Source organism: Notothenia rossii, assembly GCF_949606895.1.
Source record: "Notothenia rossii genome assembly, chromosome: 2".
Classification (NCBI taxonomy): Eukaryota; Metazoa; Chordata; class Actinopteri; order Perciformes; family Nototheniidae; genus Notothenia; species Notothenia rossii.
The window spans coordinates 61,645,084-61,667,710 of record NC_136904.1 but is presented as its reverse complement, the minus strand read 5'-3'; the positions used below and the strand labels follow the sequence as shown (position 1 = coordinate 61,667,710).

General features: G+C 44.0%; 1 protein-coding gene and 1 long non-coding RNA gene across 3 annotated transcripts in view; both read right to left on the bottom strand.

Moving 5' to 3' along the window:
* The window catches only part of LOC307029174, a 690,427-nt gene that overhangs the window by 58,585 nt on the left and 609,215 nt on the right, over positions 1-22,627 (bottom strand). The window lies entirely within an intron of this gene.
* LOC307030283 (zinc finger BED domain-containing protein 5-like) lies at positions 19,810-22,031 on the bottom strand. The gene is made up of 2 exons (XM_079666614.1): positions 20,734-22,031; positions 19,810-20,495 (listed from the first exon to the last, which is right to left on the bottom strand). Exons 1-2 carry the CDS (start codon positions 20,905-20,907, stop codon positions 20,232-20,234), a joined length of 438 nt encoding a protein of 145 aa, XP_079522740.1. The 5' UTR covers positions 20,908-22,031; the 3' UTR covers positions 19,810-20,231.

Here is a 22,627-nt window from a genome sequence, read left to right as displayed (position 1 = left end):
AGGATAACATCCCTAGTCAAAAAATGCTATAGGAATCTCTATACGTTTTTGGAACCCTATAGGAATCCTTTAGGATCCCATAGGATTTTGAGACAGTTCTGTGCTCTATATTGCAGGAAATTGCACGTACAGGTGTTCATTAAATTAAAACAATTCTGCCATGGAGGTGGTCGTGCCTGACCCACTCCAAACCACCCCTTGCCTGCCAGTTACTAATCTTGCACCCCCACTTTCAACTATAACTAGGCGGCACAGCAGTGCACCAGCAGCTTGCAGCTTGAACAGACTGACAGGAAAATGTCCTCTACAGCTCATGAATCAGGAGCTCAGAAACGAAAGAAAAAACGTCAGCAAGAGGAAAATAATAAAAGAGGTCGACAGATAGTCACCAAGTATTTTCACAAGAAAGGTATTTATTCACAGAACTTGTTTTGAAGCCCATAACAGCTTAGCCAACATTTTGTGGCTGACGTTAGCTACCTGTTGCTATCAAAAATTAGATGAGTGTCGATGAGCCCAGTGAATTTGTATCCAGCAGCTATGCCCTTTTGCTATGGCTAGCTAACCTAACCTGTATAATGTTACATGCTAATCACATCTGCTCTAATGCACAGATGCGGCTTCAGGATCAGTACCCCTTCCCTCAGGCCGGTTCCCAGTTGAAGGAGAGGGAGGTAAAGCATCAGGGCTTGGGGTTAACAAACAGATTTTAAATATGCTTACCATGCATTGAATACAACTTTAGGTAATATTCACATTTAGTTACTCTAGTTCTTCCAGTAATTGCAATACCATTGACCACTGGCACATTAAATTGAGGTTGTTACAGTAGCTATAGCTAGATTTGAGCAATTGAAAAATATCTATACAAATGATTATTATTATTATTATTATTATTATTATTATTATTATAACAATTACGAGATAGCTCGAGCTGTACTGTGTTATTACTATTATAGGGCATTTTATAAATTATGTACACTATGGATACTCTAGAGCCAGGGCCTTCGAGCAAGGCAGCCAACGAGGAGAGCAGAGGTGAAGAGGCAGAGGTACCAGTACAAGAAGAGGTCGAGGACCATGAAAGCAGCACAGATGAGGAGGAAGCAGCTATGGACAGTCAATGTCAGGGACAAAGTGAGGCTCCGACACAGGATGCCACAGATACTGAGCCACCTGTAGTGGTGTCTGAGGTAGAAGATCTGCTATCACTTGACCCAGGGTTGTTCCCAGCTAGGATGAGTGACAAGGACAGGGCAACTATTGTAAAGAAATTAGCAATGCGAGAAACAGATCAAGAAATTCCACATGATTCAAAGGGAAAGAGATTTCCAGATTACTTGAAATACACCAAAGCAGATAAGGGTAGGGGAAAAGTGAAAAGGGACTGGTTGATTCACAGTGAAAGTGCAAATGCACTGTTCTGCATACCATGTGTTCTTTTCTCCAAGGAGCAAAAAATACCCTCTCTTAGTGCTTTGAGTAGTGACCAGGGATACAAGATGTGTGACGTCGAGTGGCGTCGCATGTATGATAAATTCCCAAGCCATGAAACAAGTAGGAATCACAGGGACTGTTATTTGCGATGGAAACACCTACAGTGTTCGGTTATGACTGCATGTGGCGTTGATCATCAGTTGCAGAGAGAGCTACAGTCTGAAATTGAGAAAAACAAAGCTATCTTGCAGAGACTCCTTGATGTCACTCTGCACTTGGCAATGAGGAATTTAGCTTTCCGAGGTAAAACGCATGCTTTGGGCGATGTCCACAATGGAAATTTTGTAGATACGCTAGAACTTTTGTCACGATATGATCCACTCTTGAAAGACCACTTAGACAAAATCAGGACATCCAAAAAAGGAAGCCAGCTAACTCATTATCTGAGCCCAGACATCCAGAACGAGTTTATTGAATTGTGTGGGGGAAAGGTTTTAAAAACCATTCTGACGGAAAGGGAGGATGCCATATACTATGGAATCATTTGTGATGCAACGCCTGACATTTCCCACACCGAGCAAAATGTTGTGCTCATAAGATATGTACATTATAATGAAGACACAGGCGAATGGGAGATCACTGAAAGATTTATTGAATTCAAAGATTTCAACGGAAAAACAGGATGTGAAATAGCAGGCATGATGGAGAGTGTGCTTCTGGATTTAGGGATAGACATTAGTGATTGCAGGGGGCAAGGGTATGATAATGGGGCGAATATGTCAGGGAAAATCAAGGGAGTCCAAGCACAAATACTGAAAAAGAATAATCTTGCTACTTTCTCACCTTGTGCCTCCCACACGTTGAATCTGGTAGGCGTGCATGCTGCAGAATCGAGCCCTGAAGTATCCAACTTTTTTGGTTACATTAACCGCCTCTACACATTTGTAAGTGCCAGTCCATCTCGTTGGTCTATATACAAAAAGAAAACAGGTTGCTCTGTACATAGGCTATCTGACACTCGCTGGAGTGCGAGAATTGATGCTGTGAAACCTGTAGCAAAGCACCTACCTGGTGTCATTGAAGCCCTTGCTACCATACTGAGCTCATGCAGTCTCACAGGTGAGGCCAGATCTGAAGCTGTTGGTCTGAGGAACTACCTCATGTCATTTGATGCCATTGTCCTTCTCACCATTTGGGTGAAAGTATTGCAATCTATTGATGACAGAAATGTGATACTCCAGTCAGGGAAAATCTCAATAGAGGTGGAGGCAGGTAATGTTGCTGCACTAAGAGATGAGATGCAGACTCTCAGAAATGGATGGGATGCTATTCTGTCTGAGGCATCAATGGTAGCTAAGGAAATGGAGGTTCCACCTCATTTCAAAAAAGAACTTTGCCGTGAGAGGAGGAGGAAGAGGTTTCATGATGAAACTGCTGAAGGAACAGGTCAGGAGGATAGGCCAGAAACAACATTCCGTAACACTGTGTTTCTCACTGCCATGGACCAGATCATAAGTGACTTGGACACTCGGTTCCAAACAACAGCAAATATTGTTGAAGAATTTGCTGCCATACTTAAAATTGGGAAGTTGAGTGACAGTGTCATGGCTTCTGTGTGTCAGCCACTGAGGGAGAAATACTCACAGGATCTCACAGATCAGTTTGAGAGTGAGATAAGGCATCTCAATAAAATATTTTCTGCCACTTTCCCCCCTGATTGTAGCTCTCTTGATCTACTGAATGCAATATACAAGATGGAACTCCAGAGCATTTTTGGAGACGTTTGCATTGCCCTCAGAATTTTCTTGACGCTCCCAGTTACCGTAGCTGGTGGTGAAAGATCATTTAGTAAGTTGAAACTTATCAAGAGCTATTTAAGATCTACCATGTCGCAAGAGAGGTTGAACAGCCTTGCAATGTTATCGATTGAAAGCAAGCTGGCTCTGTCACTTGATTTCAAAGAGCTCGTAAAAGATTTTGCCACCAAGAAGGTCCGGCGATTGGCGTTCGGGATTTAGGAATAAAAATCCAGTCTATGACAGGGTTGTGGGATGTTTCCCTATAGTAAGCTGACAGGCTACAGCCCACATTGTGAACAATTACTATCTGATGCATAGTCCTCTCGCACTACATTTTTCATTGTTTGCTGTAAGTGTGTTCATGTCCTGAGAGTTTATTGTTTTATAATTATGTTCAAATCTTCAGTTAATTTATACTTTTGTCCTTGTGTTGTTCAAATCTTAATTTAATAAGTCAAAGAATGTTGAGATTTTTTGTTTGTTCATTCCTGTATTGGGTGTAATTTTCAATTAAATAGACAGAAGATAAAGTTGATAGTCAGTGCATGTTGATTTCTTGCAGTCCATTACAGTTCATTAACTTCAACAGGGTTTTCGAGGTTGGGTTTCATCGTGTCGTTTTGGGGGTGGACGCAAGGTTCTGACCCCACCAGTATCCAAGAATCCTGAATTGTCCCCACCAATAACTCAACACTTGTCACTCGCGCCTCCTCGAATTACTTGCGCGTGTAACAGGTAGGGCTTTAGCACTCTGCTAAGAAAGGCAGCAACCCGGCCGCTACAGCAAAAAAGCTAGTGCTCTGCCCGCGACAGTTCAAAATCTGCTTCGTAAAAGGTATATCCAAGCAGGGAACGATTGTATACTACAGAGCACATCAAAATGTAAGTGTCTGTCAACCTAATAGTGTGCTTGAGTAGACTATTTGTGTTGGAGATGGGATTACAGAGAGACAGGACAAGTAACAGCTTTTGTATGTTGAGTATCAGAAAACATTGTCACAAGAATAGGGGAAAATATGCCTAGCTAGTGCAACTCAAGGTTGTTTGGTAGACTATTGCATTGGTCCATTCATTGAAGATGAACGCAATGCGACATCCTGAACTGGTGCTGAACTGCTGATCCGAATGTATAGGTAAAAACCATATTATGCGTTTTCATCTATAAATAAATGGCCACATTTTTTTTAGCGTGCGCGCTAATGCGCACTCGCATGGATTGGGGGCCCACAAATAGATTCTTTCATGGGGCCCAGAATTTCCAGCTACGCCCCTGCCTGTGACACAGCCTCACCTGACCCGCCAGTGTGCGTGACACAGGACTGAGTCTCCGTACTCCTCGCATAACACGGCTGCTGCGCTCTGCGAGCCCCTCTGTTCAATTCGCCGGGAAAATACATTCCTCTGATAAGAGCAACGTGTGTGCGCGCCCAGAACAGCAGCCGCCTGGCTGCGTTCAGAAGCTGCGCAGATCGTACTCCTCCCTGGCGATTGAGGTAGGCTGCCGTGGCCTGTTGTCTGTGCAAATCAACACATGTCTGATTGTACAGCAACAGGGTGAAGTGCTGGAATACTTCCCAACCGGAGAACATTTACCTCTGACGCACGGGGTTGATGCGCGGACGAAAGAACCACCTCTGGAGACTCCTCCTGTGGGGGAGTCCCAGGGGGATCCCCACGTGACCAGCTGACGTCATGCTGAGCAGCTGTATCACGGAGAGGGCCTGCGGGATGTGACATGCCGGAGAGGGAGCTGTCAGTTCCTCCACTCGCTGGCGCGAGAGCCGCGCTCTGCTGGCTGAGTTTAATTCCACTCCCAGATAAATGTATATCTGAGAGGGAAGAGGACAGCTCTTCTTCAAATTCATTATGAAAACACAGGCTTTGTCAGATGTGATACGAGATGTAACGTCTGTAAAGCGACTTCCTCCCTGGAGCGAGCCAGCAATAGCAGGTCATCCAGATAAAACCACATCCTGGCGAACACATTCCAGCATCTGTTTGATCGTCAGCATGTGGAACACTGACAGATCAAGGATGGGTCTCACTCCCCCTTTTTTCCCCCGGGATTTAGAAAATAACGGGAGTAAAAAACCCAGATTTTCCTCCCTTTTGGAAAAAATGCCTTTTTCAACAGGAGTTCCTGCAGCACTGAATGGAGCGCTGTTCCTGGGATGACAGGAGTGTTTCTTGTATCCCATGGAACTGCGGGGGGGAGAGGCTTCTCTGAGATATGCTGTAATGGTCGTCATGGTCACGAGCCACGCCCTCGCTGCTCACGCTTCTTGAGGCGAAAGGGCTGCGAGGGAGTCTCCACACGCTGCATTTCACTCTGGCTCTCATCATGAGGCGCATACACACTCAGGGGATGAGTGGTCTGTGCAGTGCTGTCCACACAAGGCGTTATAACGGTGCTCGTGGATTTATTATGACCGTGTGTAGGAGGCATATCTGGGACAGAGGAATGCCGCGAGCTCTGCAGTTTATAAACCAATAGGTTAAAACAGCAGGCTTCTGCAGCGAATGAACCACCTCTGGAGGCTCCACCTGTGGGGGAGACCTAGGGGGATCCCCACGTGACCAGCTGACGCCAACGCCAAGCAGCTGCGTCACGGAGAGGGCTGTGCGGGTTTGTGACACGCCAGAGGAGAGCTGACAGTTACTCAACTCGCTGCTGCGAGAGCCGCGCTCTGCTGGCTGAGTTTAATTCCACTATCAGATAAACGATTGTCGGAGAGGGAAGAGGACAGCTTTTCTTCCAATTCTTTATGAAACCCAGGCTTTGACAGATGCGATACGAATGTAACGTCTGTAAAAGTGACTTCCTCCCTGGAGCGAGCCAACAAATAGCAGGTCGTCCAGAGGAAAACACACTCTCATCCCTCCTCTGTGTAGTGGCTCCAGCCTTCTATACACAACAAATGCGAGGAGCCAGGAAATATCCAAACGCTATTTCCTGTGTTTCGGGATGATGGGTACGTGGAAGTATGCATTCCTTCAGGTGGAAGTGAACCAGTCGTCCTGGTGAACACATTCCAGCACCTGGGGGGGATAGAGGCGAACTGCAGGGTGTACCCTCTGCGGATCACCCTGCTGATCACCCTGCTCATCCATCTGTCCATCAGACACACGCACTGCCACTCTGAGAAAAACTCTGAGAGCGGGCGCACATACTCAAGATGTGTTTTTGGTCGTCATGGTGACGAGCCACGCCAGAGCCCCTGCCGCCGCTGCCCGTGAGGCAACCCAAGGTGTGCTTGGACCGAAAGGGCTGCGCGGGGGCCTCCAATTAATTAGCGCGCTCTGAAATGTATTAACCGACAGGTTAAAACCAGGCTTTAGCAACGAGCCCTGCTGGCTATTAACCGACAGGTTATAAGCAGCTGGTTTACACAGGGCGTGAGGCAACCCAAGGTGGGCTTGGACCGAAAGGGCTGCGCGGGGGCCTCCACACGCTGCGTCTCACTCCGACTCTCATCATGAGGTGCGTACATGCTCAGGGGATGAATGGAGGTGTGTGCAGTGCTGCCCACATGAGGCGTTATATAACGGCGCTCATGGGTTTATTATGACCGTGTGTAGGAGGCGTATCTCGGACAGAGGAATACCGCGAGCTCTGTAGTTTATTAACCAACAGGTTAAAACCAGGCTTCAGCAGCGAGCCCTGCTGTCTACTTAATCAACAGATTAGTGGCAGCTGGCTTAGTTAGCGAGCTCTGCAGTTTATTAACCGACAGGTTAAAACCAGCAGGCTTCTGTAGCGAGCCCTGACGCCGTGGCGCTGCGGGCGCTGCCGCTGGGGGCGCTCAGCCTAGAATACTGACAGATCAAGGATGGGTCTCATTCCCCCGTTCGGGCTTCTCTGTGATGTGCTGTAATGGTCGTCGTGGTGACGAGCCACGCCATTGCCCTCGCCGCCCGTGAGGCGAAAGGGCTGCGAGGGAGCCTCCACACGCTGCGTTTCACTCCGGCCCTCATCATGAGGCGCGTACACGCTCAGGGGATGAGTGGAGGTGTGTGCAGTGCTGTTCACATCTGGCGTTATAGCGGCGCTCATGGATTTATTATGACCGTGTGTAGGAGGCTTATCTCGGACAGAGGAATACCGCGAGCTCTGCAGTTTGTTAACTGATTGGTTAAAACCGGCAGGCTCCTGCAGCGAACCCTGCTGGCTAGTAACCGATGAGGCATAGGCAGAACCCCCAGAACGTCAGAACCGGCTCTGCTTCCTCGGAGGCTCTCGCGAAGCAGACCAGGAGCGGAGGAGCCTTACTCCCCTTTGACTTGCCGCCGGGAGACGCTGTCTCTGGGGTGGCGGGGGAGCGGAGACGTGGGACGGAGTCCCTGCAGCCGCCGAAGGGCGAGCCTGACGCCACTGCGGCTGCTGTGAGCGTCTCTCCTCCTGCCGCTGTGGCTGGGTTGGACGCTGCAGCTGCTGCGGGCGTTGGTGCTGCTGTGACCGCACAGCAGGCTGGAGCCAGCTAACGTCCTGGCGGATGTCGTCCGCCTGCTTTTGCTGCCGTCCTCGTGCTCGAAAGCCTGGACGGGCCAATCGGCCGAGGGGAGACGGACACAGTGTGAGCATGCGACCTGCTGGCGGAGAGCCGCGTCCGTGTGCTCTGGCCCCAGGCAGGATTTGCACATCGTGTGCTGGTCGTAGCTCATGATGTATCCTGAGCCACATGAGGGACAATCTTGTACACAGTTGTTGCTCATAATTGTTTAGTGTCTCTGTGCTTCAGTAACGCTGGCTGAAGAAAAGAGGGAGCATATTGTCGGGTCTCCTTCCTATTTATACCGGAACGGAGCCATAGGGTGGGGCCCACCTTGCGGATTTCAGTGCTGCGCGGGTGCGCAGGGGGATTACCCAATAGCGATAGCCTTAGAGGGCGAAGCCATATACGAAATAGAACAGAACATCACATGGTGCCTGAGTTAGTTTGTTTATCATCGACCTGACGACGGAAGATGGAGAACACAGGTGTTCCAACAGCACGAATGGACTGGGACTCGTCTGATCTGCCGGACGTATGGAGAAAGTTTTCAGGCCCGCTACATGCTAAAGAAGAGGAGGACAAATTTAGCTATCTACTCCTATGGATTGGGGAATAAGGGAGAGACGTCTTCACAGAAGACAAAAGCACAAAAAAACATACTATGACGGTTTTGAAGCTTATGTACCGTAACTCCGAAAGCAAATCCCATATTTGCACGTTATAATTTTCATGAAAAAATCCAAGGAGACAGTGAGACTTTCGACCAGTTTGTAACGGAGCTAAGATTGCTAAGTAAAGACTGCCCAAACAGTGAGGAAATTATTCGAGACAGGATTGTCTTTGCTACAAACTCACAAAGAGTGCGCGAAAAACTGCTATGTCGTGGTCCAGACTTGACACTAGAGAAAGCCATTTACATCGCACGTTCACATGAGCTATCACAGCAGCAGCTAAATACAATGCTAACCCCCGCTTCTAGCCACCAGTCGCTCAGTTAGCAGAAAACCCTTTAGAGCAGACCAAGCATCACGGCACAAGACAACATGGAATGATCCTAACAGCGCCGTGAGGCAACCCATTCTCACGGCATTTCGTGTTATACAGTAGTCACAACATTTAATCTATTGATTCGTGTTCACCAACACGATTTTCTCCTTTTTTTCGTGTCACACATAAACACCATATCCCAACGTGCATTGCAGCTAAACAATCCAATCACCGTGCTTCAACCATAGCTGAGGATCTTGGGTAATCAGTTCAGTGGGTGTGTATCGCCTACGTCTGTTTCCTGTGACTTTATTTTGAAATTCAGTTCCTGACGGACATCAAAAAAGCCCGATATTATTGAATTAAACAAATAAATCAAAACAAGCATAATTGTGTGTTATTGTTGAGTAAATAACAGTGTTATTTAGTAAAGAATAACAAATTAGAAGGAACAAAATATTTTGGGTGAGACATTTTGGGCAGATTTAATATGTGTGATGTGCATGCTTAATATACTAACACTTGTGTCTTCCAGATAGGTGTCAGTTTGAGTTAACTTCATTCTTTTGACGCAAAGTGCCCGACAAATGTTTGGCTTTGCTTTCTGTCAAATGTCCTCTTAAAACACATCTCCACTTCCCCTGCTACCCTCCCTGCCATTCCTTTGATGGTATTATATATAATACCTCATGAATTGTGTTGCTTTTTGAAGTCAGCAGGAAGTATTTTGCATCTCTTACATCAGCATCTCTCCTACTGGCAGGCCATTTCACATGTCCATTTAAGCCTCCCCCTGCTAGGTGCTTGTGATGTTAAATGTGGCCGTGATATGTGAGCCTTCCTTGTTTTGTCTGATCAGTAACGGCGTACACTGAGGTAGAGGCACAAATGCAATCAGAGGTAACGCAGGCTTTGATCCATGCTTGTCAGGTTGCATTAACATGTTGTCCTACACTTTACATTTGACACTTGGCAACAGTGTCGTCATGCCCGCTTCAATCATCTAAAGGGTGCACAGTGACATTGAAGCGCACATGAGAGACATGGCAGCTACCATGACGACATATATATGTATTTATTCTTTTATTTTAGTTATCGTATAAATTAAAAAATTCCATTAGTATGCAAAAGTAACGTTAAAACACATCTTGTGATCCCATCACTCAAACCTCGAGCCAGGGTGGTCTGCCTTTGAGCATGTACCTTCAGAAGTGTTAATGTTAATGCGTACTGATGTGTCCTCAACAAGGACAGAAAATACGTCACCAAAGCTGCTGTAATGTTTCTCCTTTAACTCACCTCCAGTTGCTTCTTAATTGCTTTTCAAAGTAATATGATAATTACATAGAGGGTCCGTAGTCTTAACCAAGACAGGAAACTCTTTACTGCTTCATTTATCTTTATTAAATCCTCACATTAGTACTAGACGTTTAAAATTGTGTCATTGCTAACTGGGATGAACTATTATTAACTAAGATTATTGTTTAGTTGAAACTCAATAAAATAATTTACACTGGCATTGTCCACCACGTATGAAAGTCTCAAAAAGCCCAAACAGAAAAATATTGAGTGCATTAAACTTCAGTAATTATTTCGTTTAATTCCAAGCAGACTAGGGATGTTGCACTATAGCCTTGTCATGTTATAAAAACAATGCATTGTGTTTGAGTCTCAATCCCAAGTGTTCACTTAAGACGCCTGTGGAGACAAACACTGACGCATGCTGTGAACTGATGGACAGAAGTCTATTTGGAAAAGGATCACAAATTAACCATTTTAATTTCAGGTGTAAACAGGTTAATAGACAAGAGGCCCAAACAGCAGAGATAACCTGTCTTTGTATATATATTTGTACATTTTGTATACCTGTAACTGGTTGTATATATATATATATATATATATATATATATATATATCTCAATGCCTGCATATGTAAAAGGTGATTATGCAACTCTAGTAAATGTTACACATTTAAGTCTTTTTGCAGGTACTGTGAAGTGCCAGTTACATCTGATAAGAAAACTTAAGCTGTGTTCCTGGGTTCAGATTGGTAGTTGATGCTGAAGAAGCTAAAATGAAGTTCAGAAAGAAAACTTCTCATTATTACCTGAGGCTCGAGGCTACATTAGCTGCTACTAGTTTTCCAACTTAAAGGGGACCTATCATGCAAAATGCACTTTTTGATGTCTTTTATACATAAATATGTGTCCCCGGTGTGTCAGGGAACTCACGCAGCGTCAGAAAATAAAACCCACTCTCTTTTCCTCCGTACCCAAATCTCTAAAAGCGGGGGTACAACGGAGCTGATCCAGATTTGCATCTGATATGACGTAATATCTGAAATGTGGACCCACGGCCCTATCAGAAAGTTGCTGATGCCCGACTGTTTTTGACGTAATATGGTCGTTGTTTACATTAGCATAGCTAACACTCAGAGCTAACCTGTACTGGAGCGCATGTGTGTGAAGATAAAAGGAACTCACCTTGTGGTATAACCGGCAAGAGAGAAAGCCTTTGAGCTTCACACTGCTTTCAGAAATAATCCTTGATAATCCATGATATGGCGTTTCATCACGGCAGTATTTAGTTTAGATAGTAGCTCTAAGAGGCTGGAATGAATCAGCACTTCCTAGTCTAAGCGGGTGTCCTGAACAAAACTAACCCTGTACTTAAAAATAAAAGTGTAGTTTTTGGCCTTTAAGAAGGATCTGCGATAGTGGGGCCATGTTTTTTCAGGTAGCGGTTCACTTTGAGAAATAGATCATTGAGTTTAAAGACCAGTCAGAACACTGCTCACAGGGTTTAGAATACCAATTAACCCTTGTGTGGTGTTTGTATTTTTGTTACTCAGCCAGTGTTCGTGGGTCTGGTGGACCCGCTGCCTTTTTGGGCTTCAATTCAACACAATCAAACTATTTTATGTTTAAATACTCAACATATCTTTACTTCATTCCAATTACAAGCAATATAAACAATATATGTGGTTAATATTTGCCATTTTACTTTTGTTAGATCACATTAATGAATTAAAGTGCTACTTGTTTTTTTGCCTGCTGACCGGCTGGTCCTGTGGCTCGTCTTTCTTTTGTAACTAGCTGATGCTCAATCTCAATCTCTTCTTCAAAGTCACTGTCAGACTCAGAAATCTCTTCCTCTACATCAAATGGTTCTCTCTCTTCCAAAATTATTTGCAAGGCTCTCTGAGCAGAGAATCAACAATGTTACAACCTTGTGCAGGAATGGCACGCACACACACACACACACACACACACACACACACACACACACACACACACACACACACACACACACACACACACACACACACACACACACACACACACACACACACACACACACACACACACACACACACACACACACACACACACACACACACACACACACACACACACGTTAGCCCCGGGTCCAGACCTGAACACCCAGTATGTAATGTAAATGTGGATGGGGGGTGTAACGTGGGTGCTCTTGACTAAATAATGAAAACCGGTCCCACAGACCCAAACACCATAAAAGGGTTAAGAAAGAATTTCGCAACTCGGTTGAGTTATTGGCCCATTATTCAACTTTTTGACACAAAAATTGCAAAGGAGACCAATGACTTACACTCTAACGTACTTGATTGCCCAGCACAGTGCCTTGCTGCATGACTTCATGGTCCTACAAAAGTTGGTCAACTTCAACTTTTTGTCAGATAAGGATACCTAAAGGTTGTCAAATGAGGAAAATGTAAAGTCCAACTGGGTTTGAACCAACCCTGGACAAACAGACGAAAAATGGGTGGGTAAGTTTGACTCAAGTGACTTTTTTAAAAACCATTCCATGACCACAACTATATTAATAAATAAATGAAACTTGACCCCAAAATATCTATTCACATATTGCATGTACTGGGCAAGAATATAAAATAGATAACTATACACGTTAAAATCACACATCAGTTCAGTCTATGTAACAGTGTACATGTGATCCTCTCAATGCTGTTGTCAGCAAATAGTATTTGTATGTACAGTATATGTATCTGTATTGTAAGTGTGCATATGGAGTAGAATCCCCTTTCCTCTGCTCAGCTTCCTCCTGCTTCTTCTGCTGTTTGACCTTGCAGTTTGATTGAATGGCTGATTAATCACATGGAGGGAGGAAACACCTACATGGCCATGCACAGACACACACAAATACACACACACACAAACACACACACACACATACAAACAAACAGATAACCATGCCCATGTTGCAGGCACATAAAAATACACATGCACGTAATGATGCAGATAGAAGTCGCACACACACAGAAACACACACACACCACATCCACTTGATCTTCCACTTAATTCATCCATGGTTCCAGCTCACTAGTAACTGTGATCAGTAATTACTGGAACTTTGTGCCGCATGCAGGAAAACAATGGTGCCACACACTCAGCCTGCATACACTCTGAAGTTTATCAAGTCTGTAGTGCTGTAGATCGTGTTGGCTGGATACAGTAAGTATAACATTGTGGTGGAGGGTTTCCTCCTTCAAATTTCTCAAAATTGCCCGTGCCAACAAACACTCGTATATGTTTGGATTCGACAAGTATAGAATGTATTTAATTAATTGCTCTCGAAAAGATACAGTAAAATAGGATTCACAGGCTTTTCTGTCCCCAGAATTTTCAAAGGCTGTCATTAAAAACAATTTCATTTAGCACCACAACAGCTTCTGCAATATCTTTGGACTCATGGTGGACATACAAAAGGAAAGAAGGGATGAAAATTGATACAGCATAACAATAGATAAAGGGTGCTTAACAATACCCATACTACCATGTTATGTAGTATCAATGAAAAGTTATTACATACAGTATAATGGCAGCATGCTCAAAATACCATGATGTCCTTCTGAATCCAATTGCATCAGTTGAAGCAACTAATCAGACCCTACAAATGAATTCATACAACTTTTTCTCATATTCAGTAGACTGAAAACACACTTTTGAGTTACAATGGTTCTGCTATTTCAACACATACATTATATGCTGTTGTAGCATTTATCTGCTCCCTTATCAGTTTAATCCGGCAGTGGCTGAGTCAGTAGGGGCTTGGACTGTGAGCCGTAGGGTCGCCGGTTCAAGTCCCCGACCAGACCTAAATATTGAGTGTGGACTGCTACTTGGAGAGGTCCCAGTTCACCTCCTGCCCTGCCGTGGTGCCCTTGAGCAAGGCCCCGGACACCCCCCTTCCCCCCCACTCCCATTGCTCCCCGGGCTCCCCGGGCGCTGTACAATAGCTGCCCACTGCTCCTAGCACTTGACTCCTGGTACTAGGATGGGTTAAAAGCAGAGAACACGTTTCACTGTGTGTGCTGTGTGCTCTGCATTTGTGACCATTAAAGAGGGAAGGGAAATCATCTCTGAATAATCTTTGTTGTTGAGAGAGTATTGATATGGTATAGTGTCATGTCAGTGAGAGCTATTCATGTGATCAAAACATTTGCCTTGCTTGAAGGGGCGATTCATCCATGTTGTGTTATTTTATGGATAGTCATCATCAGCTATGTAGTTAAACTGTAATTTTCATAAAGGGCATAAAGTGACTTTTTTACATCTTTTACAAAGTAGCTGCAACAAACAAAATGACCTTGTTGCCAGGAGGGACAAGAAGAATAAAGCAACATCAACACTTTAAACATACTGTATATGTTGCAGGTAAATATTTTATAAGAACAATACTTATTACTAATGCAGATCAAATAAATACTGTTGCTCTCTTACTGTGTGTTCACATGGAACCCCAATGTGTATCTGCATTAAAGCAGTCCGCAGGTGCTCACATGTGCCTGAGTTATATTGCAGAATTTGCATTTCATGACATCCAGCAGCTCAGCCAGATGCTGGGATTTAAAACGCATCACATGCGCCGGCCTACAGTAACTCAGAGACCCTCAGGCCCACTGACAGCAGCTCACAATAGGCAGGTAATATCTGGAGCATGGGAGAGTGTAATTGATTCCACACTATAGTAAGAGGAGCGGGGCTGTAATCTGCAGTGATAACAGAGAAGTCATTTAAAAGACATACTAACGTGATTGGAAAAGCCTATTCCTCATACACATGTAATGCTGTTCGATGATGGAGATACGGCTAAATGACAGAATACAGTATATGGGCCAACTGTGGAGGACTGCAGGCTGCATGAGAAACTTTGGAGGATGTTACTCATCGAAAAAATAAAGTAAAATACACCTGCTACTTCAATGTCATAGATATATTACCGTATATTAGGTTACATAAATTACACATATATTTATTGGGCTATAATTTATCATTGTTAGCTGTGACTAGCATCTGTATAAATTACTCCGTTGGTCAGTCGCTCCCTATTTATGGTGGAGTGAGCAGGATGAGAACGAGTTTGGGGAATCTTACAGTCTGAGGAGAGGAGCTGCAGGCTGGGGTTATGGCAGAAGATCCTTCTTAGAACATCAGATGGAAATAAACCATGTTAGCTAACAATCTCACCATATAAAATGCAATGATAGATCAAGGATTAGCCCGTCATCACTGTCGCATTTTATTTTATTTATTCATTTATCAATTTGACAGGGACAGTGCACATTGATTGACATTTGTGTAAATGCGTCAGAGTTAGCCAACATGCTGTTTTTCATCTGCAGTCCCTGGACAGATGTTGAAAGTCATCCTAAAAAAAAATGTCACTTTAAATGACATGACTTAATGTTACCACCACTCAGCTAAAGGCAGCTAATCTTTGGGGGGATGACATTTAGTGTCTCAGTAGGCACTTGTTAGCAAGACATTGGTTATTTTCTGGGTTCAGGATTCATTCCTCCACCATTTTATTCAGGATGTATCTTTAGCTGATGGTCCCCTTTTATGCAAAATCCACTTTTTCATGTATTTTATACATAAATGTGTGTGTGTGTGTCCCCCCCGGTGTTATGATAGTTCAGGAAAAAAGCTTCTCTCTCTTTTTGTCCTGATCCATTTATATAAAAACCTGTCTGAAAATGAGCTGATCAGATTTTGGCCACTTTGTGAAGTCAGAATGTTTTTAGGGTTGTGCAACCATTAAAGAAATGCAGAGATACTTAGTGTATATATCGGAGACCTAAAATAAATTGTTGAAAAGGAGTATAATAGGGGACCTTTAAGTCAGTACAGCAGTGTTTCTGCCTCCTTGGCCAACACATCATGATTTGAGGCTTTTGACTTTTACGACTATTAGTTTTAACTGGTGTTACTCTCACATGTTATAAGCCGACCCTTATTACATTTCCTGAGGGATTGGAAAGGTTATATATTCAGTAAGTGGATTCAATCCTAGATTTTAATAACATTGTTACTAGATCCCAACCCAACTTAACGGTGAGCACATTAATCCTTTTGCACAGTCGACATTTTGACCTTTCACAGGTGTCACTAATAATACTAACGATGGCTACATTCTGTTCAAAAGTCCCAGTAATCCAGGACAGTGTGAAAGAGAGCCAACATAAACTGAAACATAAGTGGCTGAAATGGAATTCTGCCGTCATGCATCTTAATATTTACAACTCATATCATTTCGATATACAGATGCCAAAGTTGGTATTTGTTATTATTGAAACTTGACACAGCTGGTGCTTCACCAATAGCTGTAGTGTAGGATTTTTTCAAAATTAAATGAATACGAGAGGACAATCAAAGCTCCTTCCTATTGTTCTGAATCATATTACAGAGCTTTAACCAGGTAGTCTGTGGCAAATTACATTTATATGGCAACCTTCTCAAGCCCTTTGCCCCGCGCAATTTCACGAGTGGCATTGCCTCGCTGCATCACTCCTCCACCACACTGTAATCCTTCATGAAACAGCCTCGAACACCATCCATTTAGAGTCAGCCGCCAGACATATTGAGACCTAACTCTGACCATGTGTGCATGGCCGTGGCAGCTACAGAATTTCCAGATGGAGCTGATGGAATTGGGGGTCGGACGCTACCTCCATCCCCTCTGAGTTCCCTTTTTCCCTTTCGTCTACCTATTAAGTTTTATCGGAAGAGGTTATCCTTGAAAACAAACACCAGTCAACACGCCACCCCAGGCCTGGGGGATGGGCTTCATCTTAGGCCACCATTGTTGGAAAATCAGAGGAAGAGAAAGCGAGGCAGGGCAGAACTGATGGGAGAGCCATGTGTGGAATATGTGACCATCCGTAGACTCTGTAGGTCTCAAATGGCTCATGAAAGGGAACACTTGCTAATATGTGCCTGTGCGTGTATTGCACGTGTGTGTGTGTGTGTGTGTGTGTGTGTGTGTGTGTGTGTGTGGATAGTGTTATTTTGCAAATAGACTAAATAAAAGTAATTTAACAAAAGCAATTGTATGACTACTGCTACACAGATGAACAAAATAAGAAGGAGAGGTTCAAATGGTCTTTAATACTTTGACAGTATCTAAAGCCCTTATTTACAGCTCCTTTCCATGGATGTCAGGCATCAGACGAGGTACCCTTTAAACATAGCTCACATTTGTTAGTGGGGATACAACCGTGCCCATGTCCCCTTGACATTTTACCATCCATATTTAAAAATGTGCTTGAGTCTACGCTCCTGGTGTGGTTTCTTCATTAATATTACTCAGAACTCTGGTCATGTCCCAGTGTTTAAAAAGAAAACGGAATAGTACGTAAAAACACAAGAAACTATTGTAGATCTCTATCAGGTTGTTTGTCGGACAGCATGTATTTATTTATTTTAGGGAGTCCTCTCTGGATGTGTGCAGGATTATTTAGAGGCTGAGCTAGGGGTTTCACAACTACCAATATTTACTAGTCGACACATTTTTCAAAATAGTAGTCGACTAGTCGACTAGTCGTTACGTCATAATAAAGACACACAAAGAGAGGTGTACAACTGTATTTTATATTGGAACTCATACAGTAACATTAAACACTGCATTTTAATTTGTGTTACATGGCTGAGTAAATAACAAACAGTAACTGGACTCACCAAAATCGACAGCAAAAAACTCTTGTTTACATAAATGCCACACTTTATTCGCTGTCCTCCACGATAACGTCCACCTTTCCATATTTTTGGTTTGGTTTGAACACCAACGCATCGACATGTGAGGGAAGGAGGCTTGACTGCTTTCGGGTGACAGTGTTGCCTGCCAGGGAAAAAACCCTCTCACTCGGGGTGCTTGTGGCTGGAATAGCCAGGTAGCTCCTCGAAAGTGGGGGAAGCGGTGCACGTTTTCTGCCCACCACTCCAGTGGATTATCCATTGTGGGGATATGCGGTGTCCGCTGGCAGTAATCCCGTAGCTCATCATCCGCATCACTGTTGACCCGTGTTTTCTTGCTGTTCGTTTGCCTCTGTTCAGTGCTGACGCCGGTCCGTTGCTCACTGGTGCTAGCATTACTGCTAGTGCTAGCTGTCGGCAGCGGGTGTCTCATCTTCAGATGGTTGCGCATAGCAGATGCATTTGTATTGTACTTCAGTACAGCTGTACACAACTGACACTTCACTGTGGAGTTGGTTACATCTTCGTTGAAGTACTGCCATACATAAGAATGTCGGACGTGTTTTGGAGCATTTTGCAGCACCTCGTTTACATCAATTTTTTTCAGGACTAGTCGACTAGGGCCTACAGCGCCGAATAGTGGTAAAGGTAGTAGACTAGTCGACTAGTCGATTAGTTGGTGAAACCCCTAGGCTGAGCTAGGTCTACCTAAAGGTCCCACATTAAACTGTCTTCCCACTGATCCCACTATTCAATTTAAATGATTGTTATTTCCCTGAGAGACACTGTTATATAATGTTAACCTGGTGGAGTCAATTTATCCGTTCTAGCACACACAGTATATTGATAGCAGCTCACTTCCCAATCCATCCTCCCACATCTAAATTATTATCTAAATATATTTTGGTTATTACGCTAGCTGAAGGTGGATGAAGTTAACAAAAAGAGCTAATCCATGTGGCTCTTTTGCGTATTCTTGTGTTCACTGTTCAGACATCAAGACGAGCATTTCAAATAATTTGTGTTTGTGGTTAGATGGCTGAAATAAAATATGTGGTTAACAAAAGCTTAAAAGATGTTCACGTTTTATTCTAAAACTTATAATTATTTTGTAAATACCCGACGGGTAAATGTTCAAAGCTTCTATCTGTCATTAAACTAAATAAACCACCAAATGTATACTCACGCCGACACAATGCATTTTCATTTATAGCCTAATGTTAGCTCTTTATTTCTGCCGATTGCATTTATACTTCGAAATCACAAGTGGTGTTAATATGTGGGGATGATCCTAGAGTGGTAATGAACAAATAACTGAGCTGCCAGTGCCTCGAGTTTACGCCATCACAATCGCCCTTGATATGCAAATTAGGCGTTAACTAGTAATAAAGTACTATCTTATCTCTTATCTTATCTTAATTAAAATGCGCTAATTTGCATGCAGTTACCAAGGCATTGCAGGTGAAAAGGATAAACCTCACAACTTCACCAGATAGTTACCTACGTCAAGTCAGTATTTCCCCCTGAAATGTTATGTTTAAATATGCAGATTAGCTTTACATCTATAGATTAATTCAGACATGGTAGTAAAACGAACACCATTTATATGTGTTTTTTAAAGTTTTCTTTCCATCAGAGCGAAAGTAAACATGGAAGCAAAATAGACCAAAATAACAAAATGTACAAGTATATAAAAAAACGTTCTTTTTGCCTGTAATGTCCTTAAACAGTAACATCATAATTTTGATTGTTGGCTGCTTATTTAATAACTATTACTTGTTCTAGTTTGTTGTCTGCTCTTGTGCATTGTGAATACTAAAGAAGATCATTGTCTAGACCAGGGGTTCTCAACCTTTTTTGGGCCAGCGCCCCCCTGTCCATTATCCAGGTCTCTTACCGCCCCCCATCAAAAAAAGTAGACTTATTTTCTTCCCTGAATATTAATGTTGACTAGAATTCTGTGTTATATCATTTAAAAAGAATGTCACTGAATGCCAAATAATAGATTTGATTTAACTGGGCAGTTGGAATATCATTATCATTAGTTTACCAGAGAGCAGAAAAGCCATGTGAATGTGAATAAAAATGATATTTATGAGTGTTAAACAAACTCAGTCAAGAGCAGAGAATACAAACAGACTGCTACGGAACAGCAGCAATTTCACACATGTCCAGTGCAGAACAAACAGTAGGCTACAAAACTGTACATTAGGCCTACAGAACTAACAGGTCGGAAAGGTGTTGCATTTCGCCAAATTGCGGGGTGGGGAAGGTTAGTGTGAGCCCTGCGCTTGGTGGTTCTCCGCCAGTTTCTTCACTGCGGGTTACAGAGAACTTAGTTTCAGTCGCAGTGCACCTGAGGCCGTCAAGTTCAAGCGATTGCGGTACTTGGACTGCATGTGGAGGACCTGGCTGAATCCCTGCTCCACGAGGTATGTGGTTGGGAAAGCCAGAAGAAGCAGCCTCGCTTTCTCCCAGAGAGCCGGTTAACGCTGAGAGTATTTGACCCACATGTTGCCCCAGCCAGAGGTGCGGATAATAGCCTGGGCCTCATCGTCACTCTGGATGTCGATGGGATGCTCCTGTATTGCTGGCTTGCATTCCACCACGTCCGCCTGAAAGGGCTGCACCACCCAGGTGGGAACATCGAGGTCCAAAAGATCTCTGAAGCGGATCTTCAAGTCGGCATTCACCATCCTCAGGTTCTTTGTGTAAATGAGAAGGCGCTCATCGGTAAGAGCCTCAGACACCTGCAATGAGTATAACCAGGAAATTGTTATCGGTGCAGAATGTTACCATCCGATTTTAAACTGGTTATTTTATTGCTAATTAGTTTACTAATTGATGTTTCTTTATTCTCATAATACATTCAGAAAATAAGTTATTTATACTAACCAGAAACACAAATATAGTGTTGCATAAAGTAGCCTACATTTATTACATGTATTATTTATTATTATCATTATTTAGTAGCCTAGGCTAGATCACCTTGGTCAACAGCCGGAAATGAGCAAACTGCCTCCTGCCTATGCTCTGCCGGTATAGATCCAGCCTGGAAGTGAGACTGTGGATGACCGCCTTGCTCTGGATCAGAGTAACTCCTTTTCCTTGGAGCTTCAGCGTGACTTCATTCATTTTGCCAAAGAAGTCTGTGAGGTACATGATGTCGCAGCGGCTGGATGACACCTGTTCCCCGAGAGCTGCATCCACCTCCTCCAGGAACTCCACGATGCTGTCAAACAGCTCACAAAAACGAGCAAGGCAGTTTCCTTTTGAGAGCCAGCGGACATCAGTGTGGAGAAGAAGACGCTCAAAGGTCTCATCATTTTCCTGACACAGCTTTCGGGAACAATCTGTTATTCAGGGCGTGGGCTTTTATTGTGTTTATTGTCTTTACTGCAACATTGAGAGACTCGTGGAGAGGTGGACTTTTAGATTTGGCCACAAGGTTGTGGCGGTGCAAGACACAGTGGACTGTGAGGACATGTGGGACCTGCTCCTTCAGCAGAATGGTGAAGCCACGGTACCTGCCAACCATGGAAGGGGCGCCGTCAGTAGCACATGCGAGGATGTTGTTGATCAGGATTGACTTCTCCTGTAGATAAGCATCCAGTGCATTAAAAATGGTCTGGCCCTTGGTGTCTGTGACCAGATATTTGGAAAATAAAAATTCCTCAGCCATCTCCTGACTGTTGGAGGTGCTATAGCGGACATAGGCCATCAACAGAACATTGTTGTCAGAAGTGGTTGTCTCATCCAGCTGAAGGCTGAATGGAGTTTCCCGCAGGATGGCACACAGCTGCTCCTCTGTATCAGCACCCATTTCATCAATCCTGCGTGCTACGGTGTCATTATTGAGTGGGATGGATTTCAGCACCTGTGTGGGATCACGCTCCATCACAGTAGATATGACCTCTTTGATGGCAGGGAGTACCAACTTCTCTCCGATTGTGAACGGCTGCCCACATTTGGCTATCAGCAAGGAGATGTTATATGACGCTATTAGCCCGCTGTCAGTCTGGGTGGTCTTCCTAGCGAAGGGACTGCTGATGGTGCTCCTTTCTCTTTGAGGGCCTGGAAGAACGGACGCTCCTTATCTGCCTTATCCGGGTGGATCTTGGTAAGGTGCTCCTTTAAACGTGAGGGTTTCATTCCCTCATTGGAAAATACATGTTCGCAAAGTAAACACATTGGGAGTTGTGCATTGGTTAGGAGACGGTATGAAGCCATAGCTAAGATATTCAATAGAGTACTGTCTGCATTTTATCTTTTTCGCGGCCATTTTGCTGATGTGATATGATTTTTGTTGTTTGATGATGCTAATATTTAGGGGGGGGGGGGGGGTAGTGTCATGATAACGCTAGAGGGCTAGCTGGTGACATGACAAGACATCGTGCCGGGAGCGGACCGGAAGTCGTTGTAATTTTGAACAAACATAGCTCTGTGTGGAGCAGCCTGGCTAGCCAGCTCTTCCATGTCGTAGCAGACATAGAAATGGGTATTATTTTCATAAACTGACCACTTAGTTCGAATCTGTTAGTGGAATTTGTCATATCAAAACATATCAAAATTTAACAAAGTGACACAGATTATTAACAGTCGCGATCCCAAAATTACAACGACTTCCGGTCCGCTCCCGGCTGCTTTTTGTAGCGTACGTTCGTAAATGCGCTCAGAGCGCTCCGAGCGTCCCCGTTCCACAGTCCAGAGTGCTGCGCTCTGAGCGCTCACAGCTGGGTGCTCTGGCGGAACAGACGGGTTGTCCGAGCGGACTGACCGTTCGTGCATTTACGAACGTACCCGTAATAACACTGCTGACAGCTGACCAATCGCAAGCAGAGTTGTGGTTTCCTATAGCAACAAAAGATGCTGACAGCTGCTT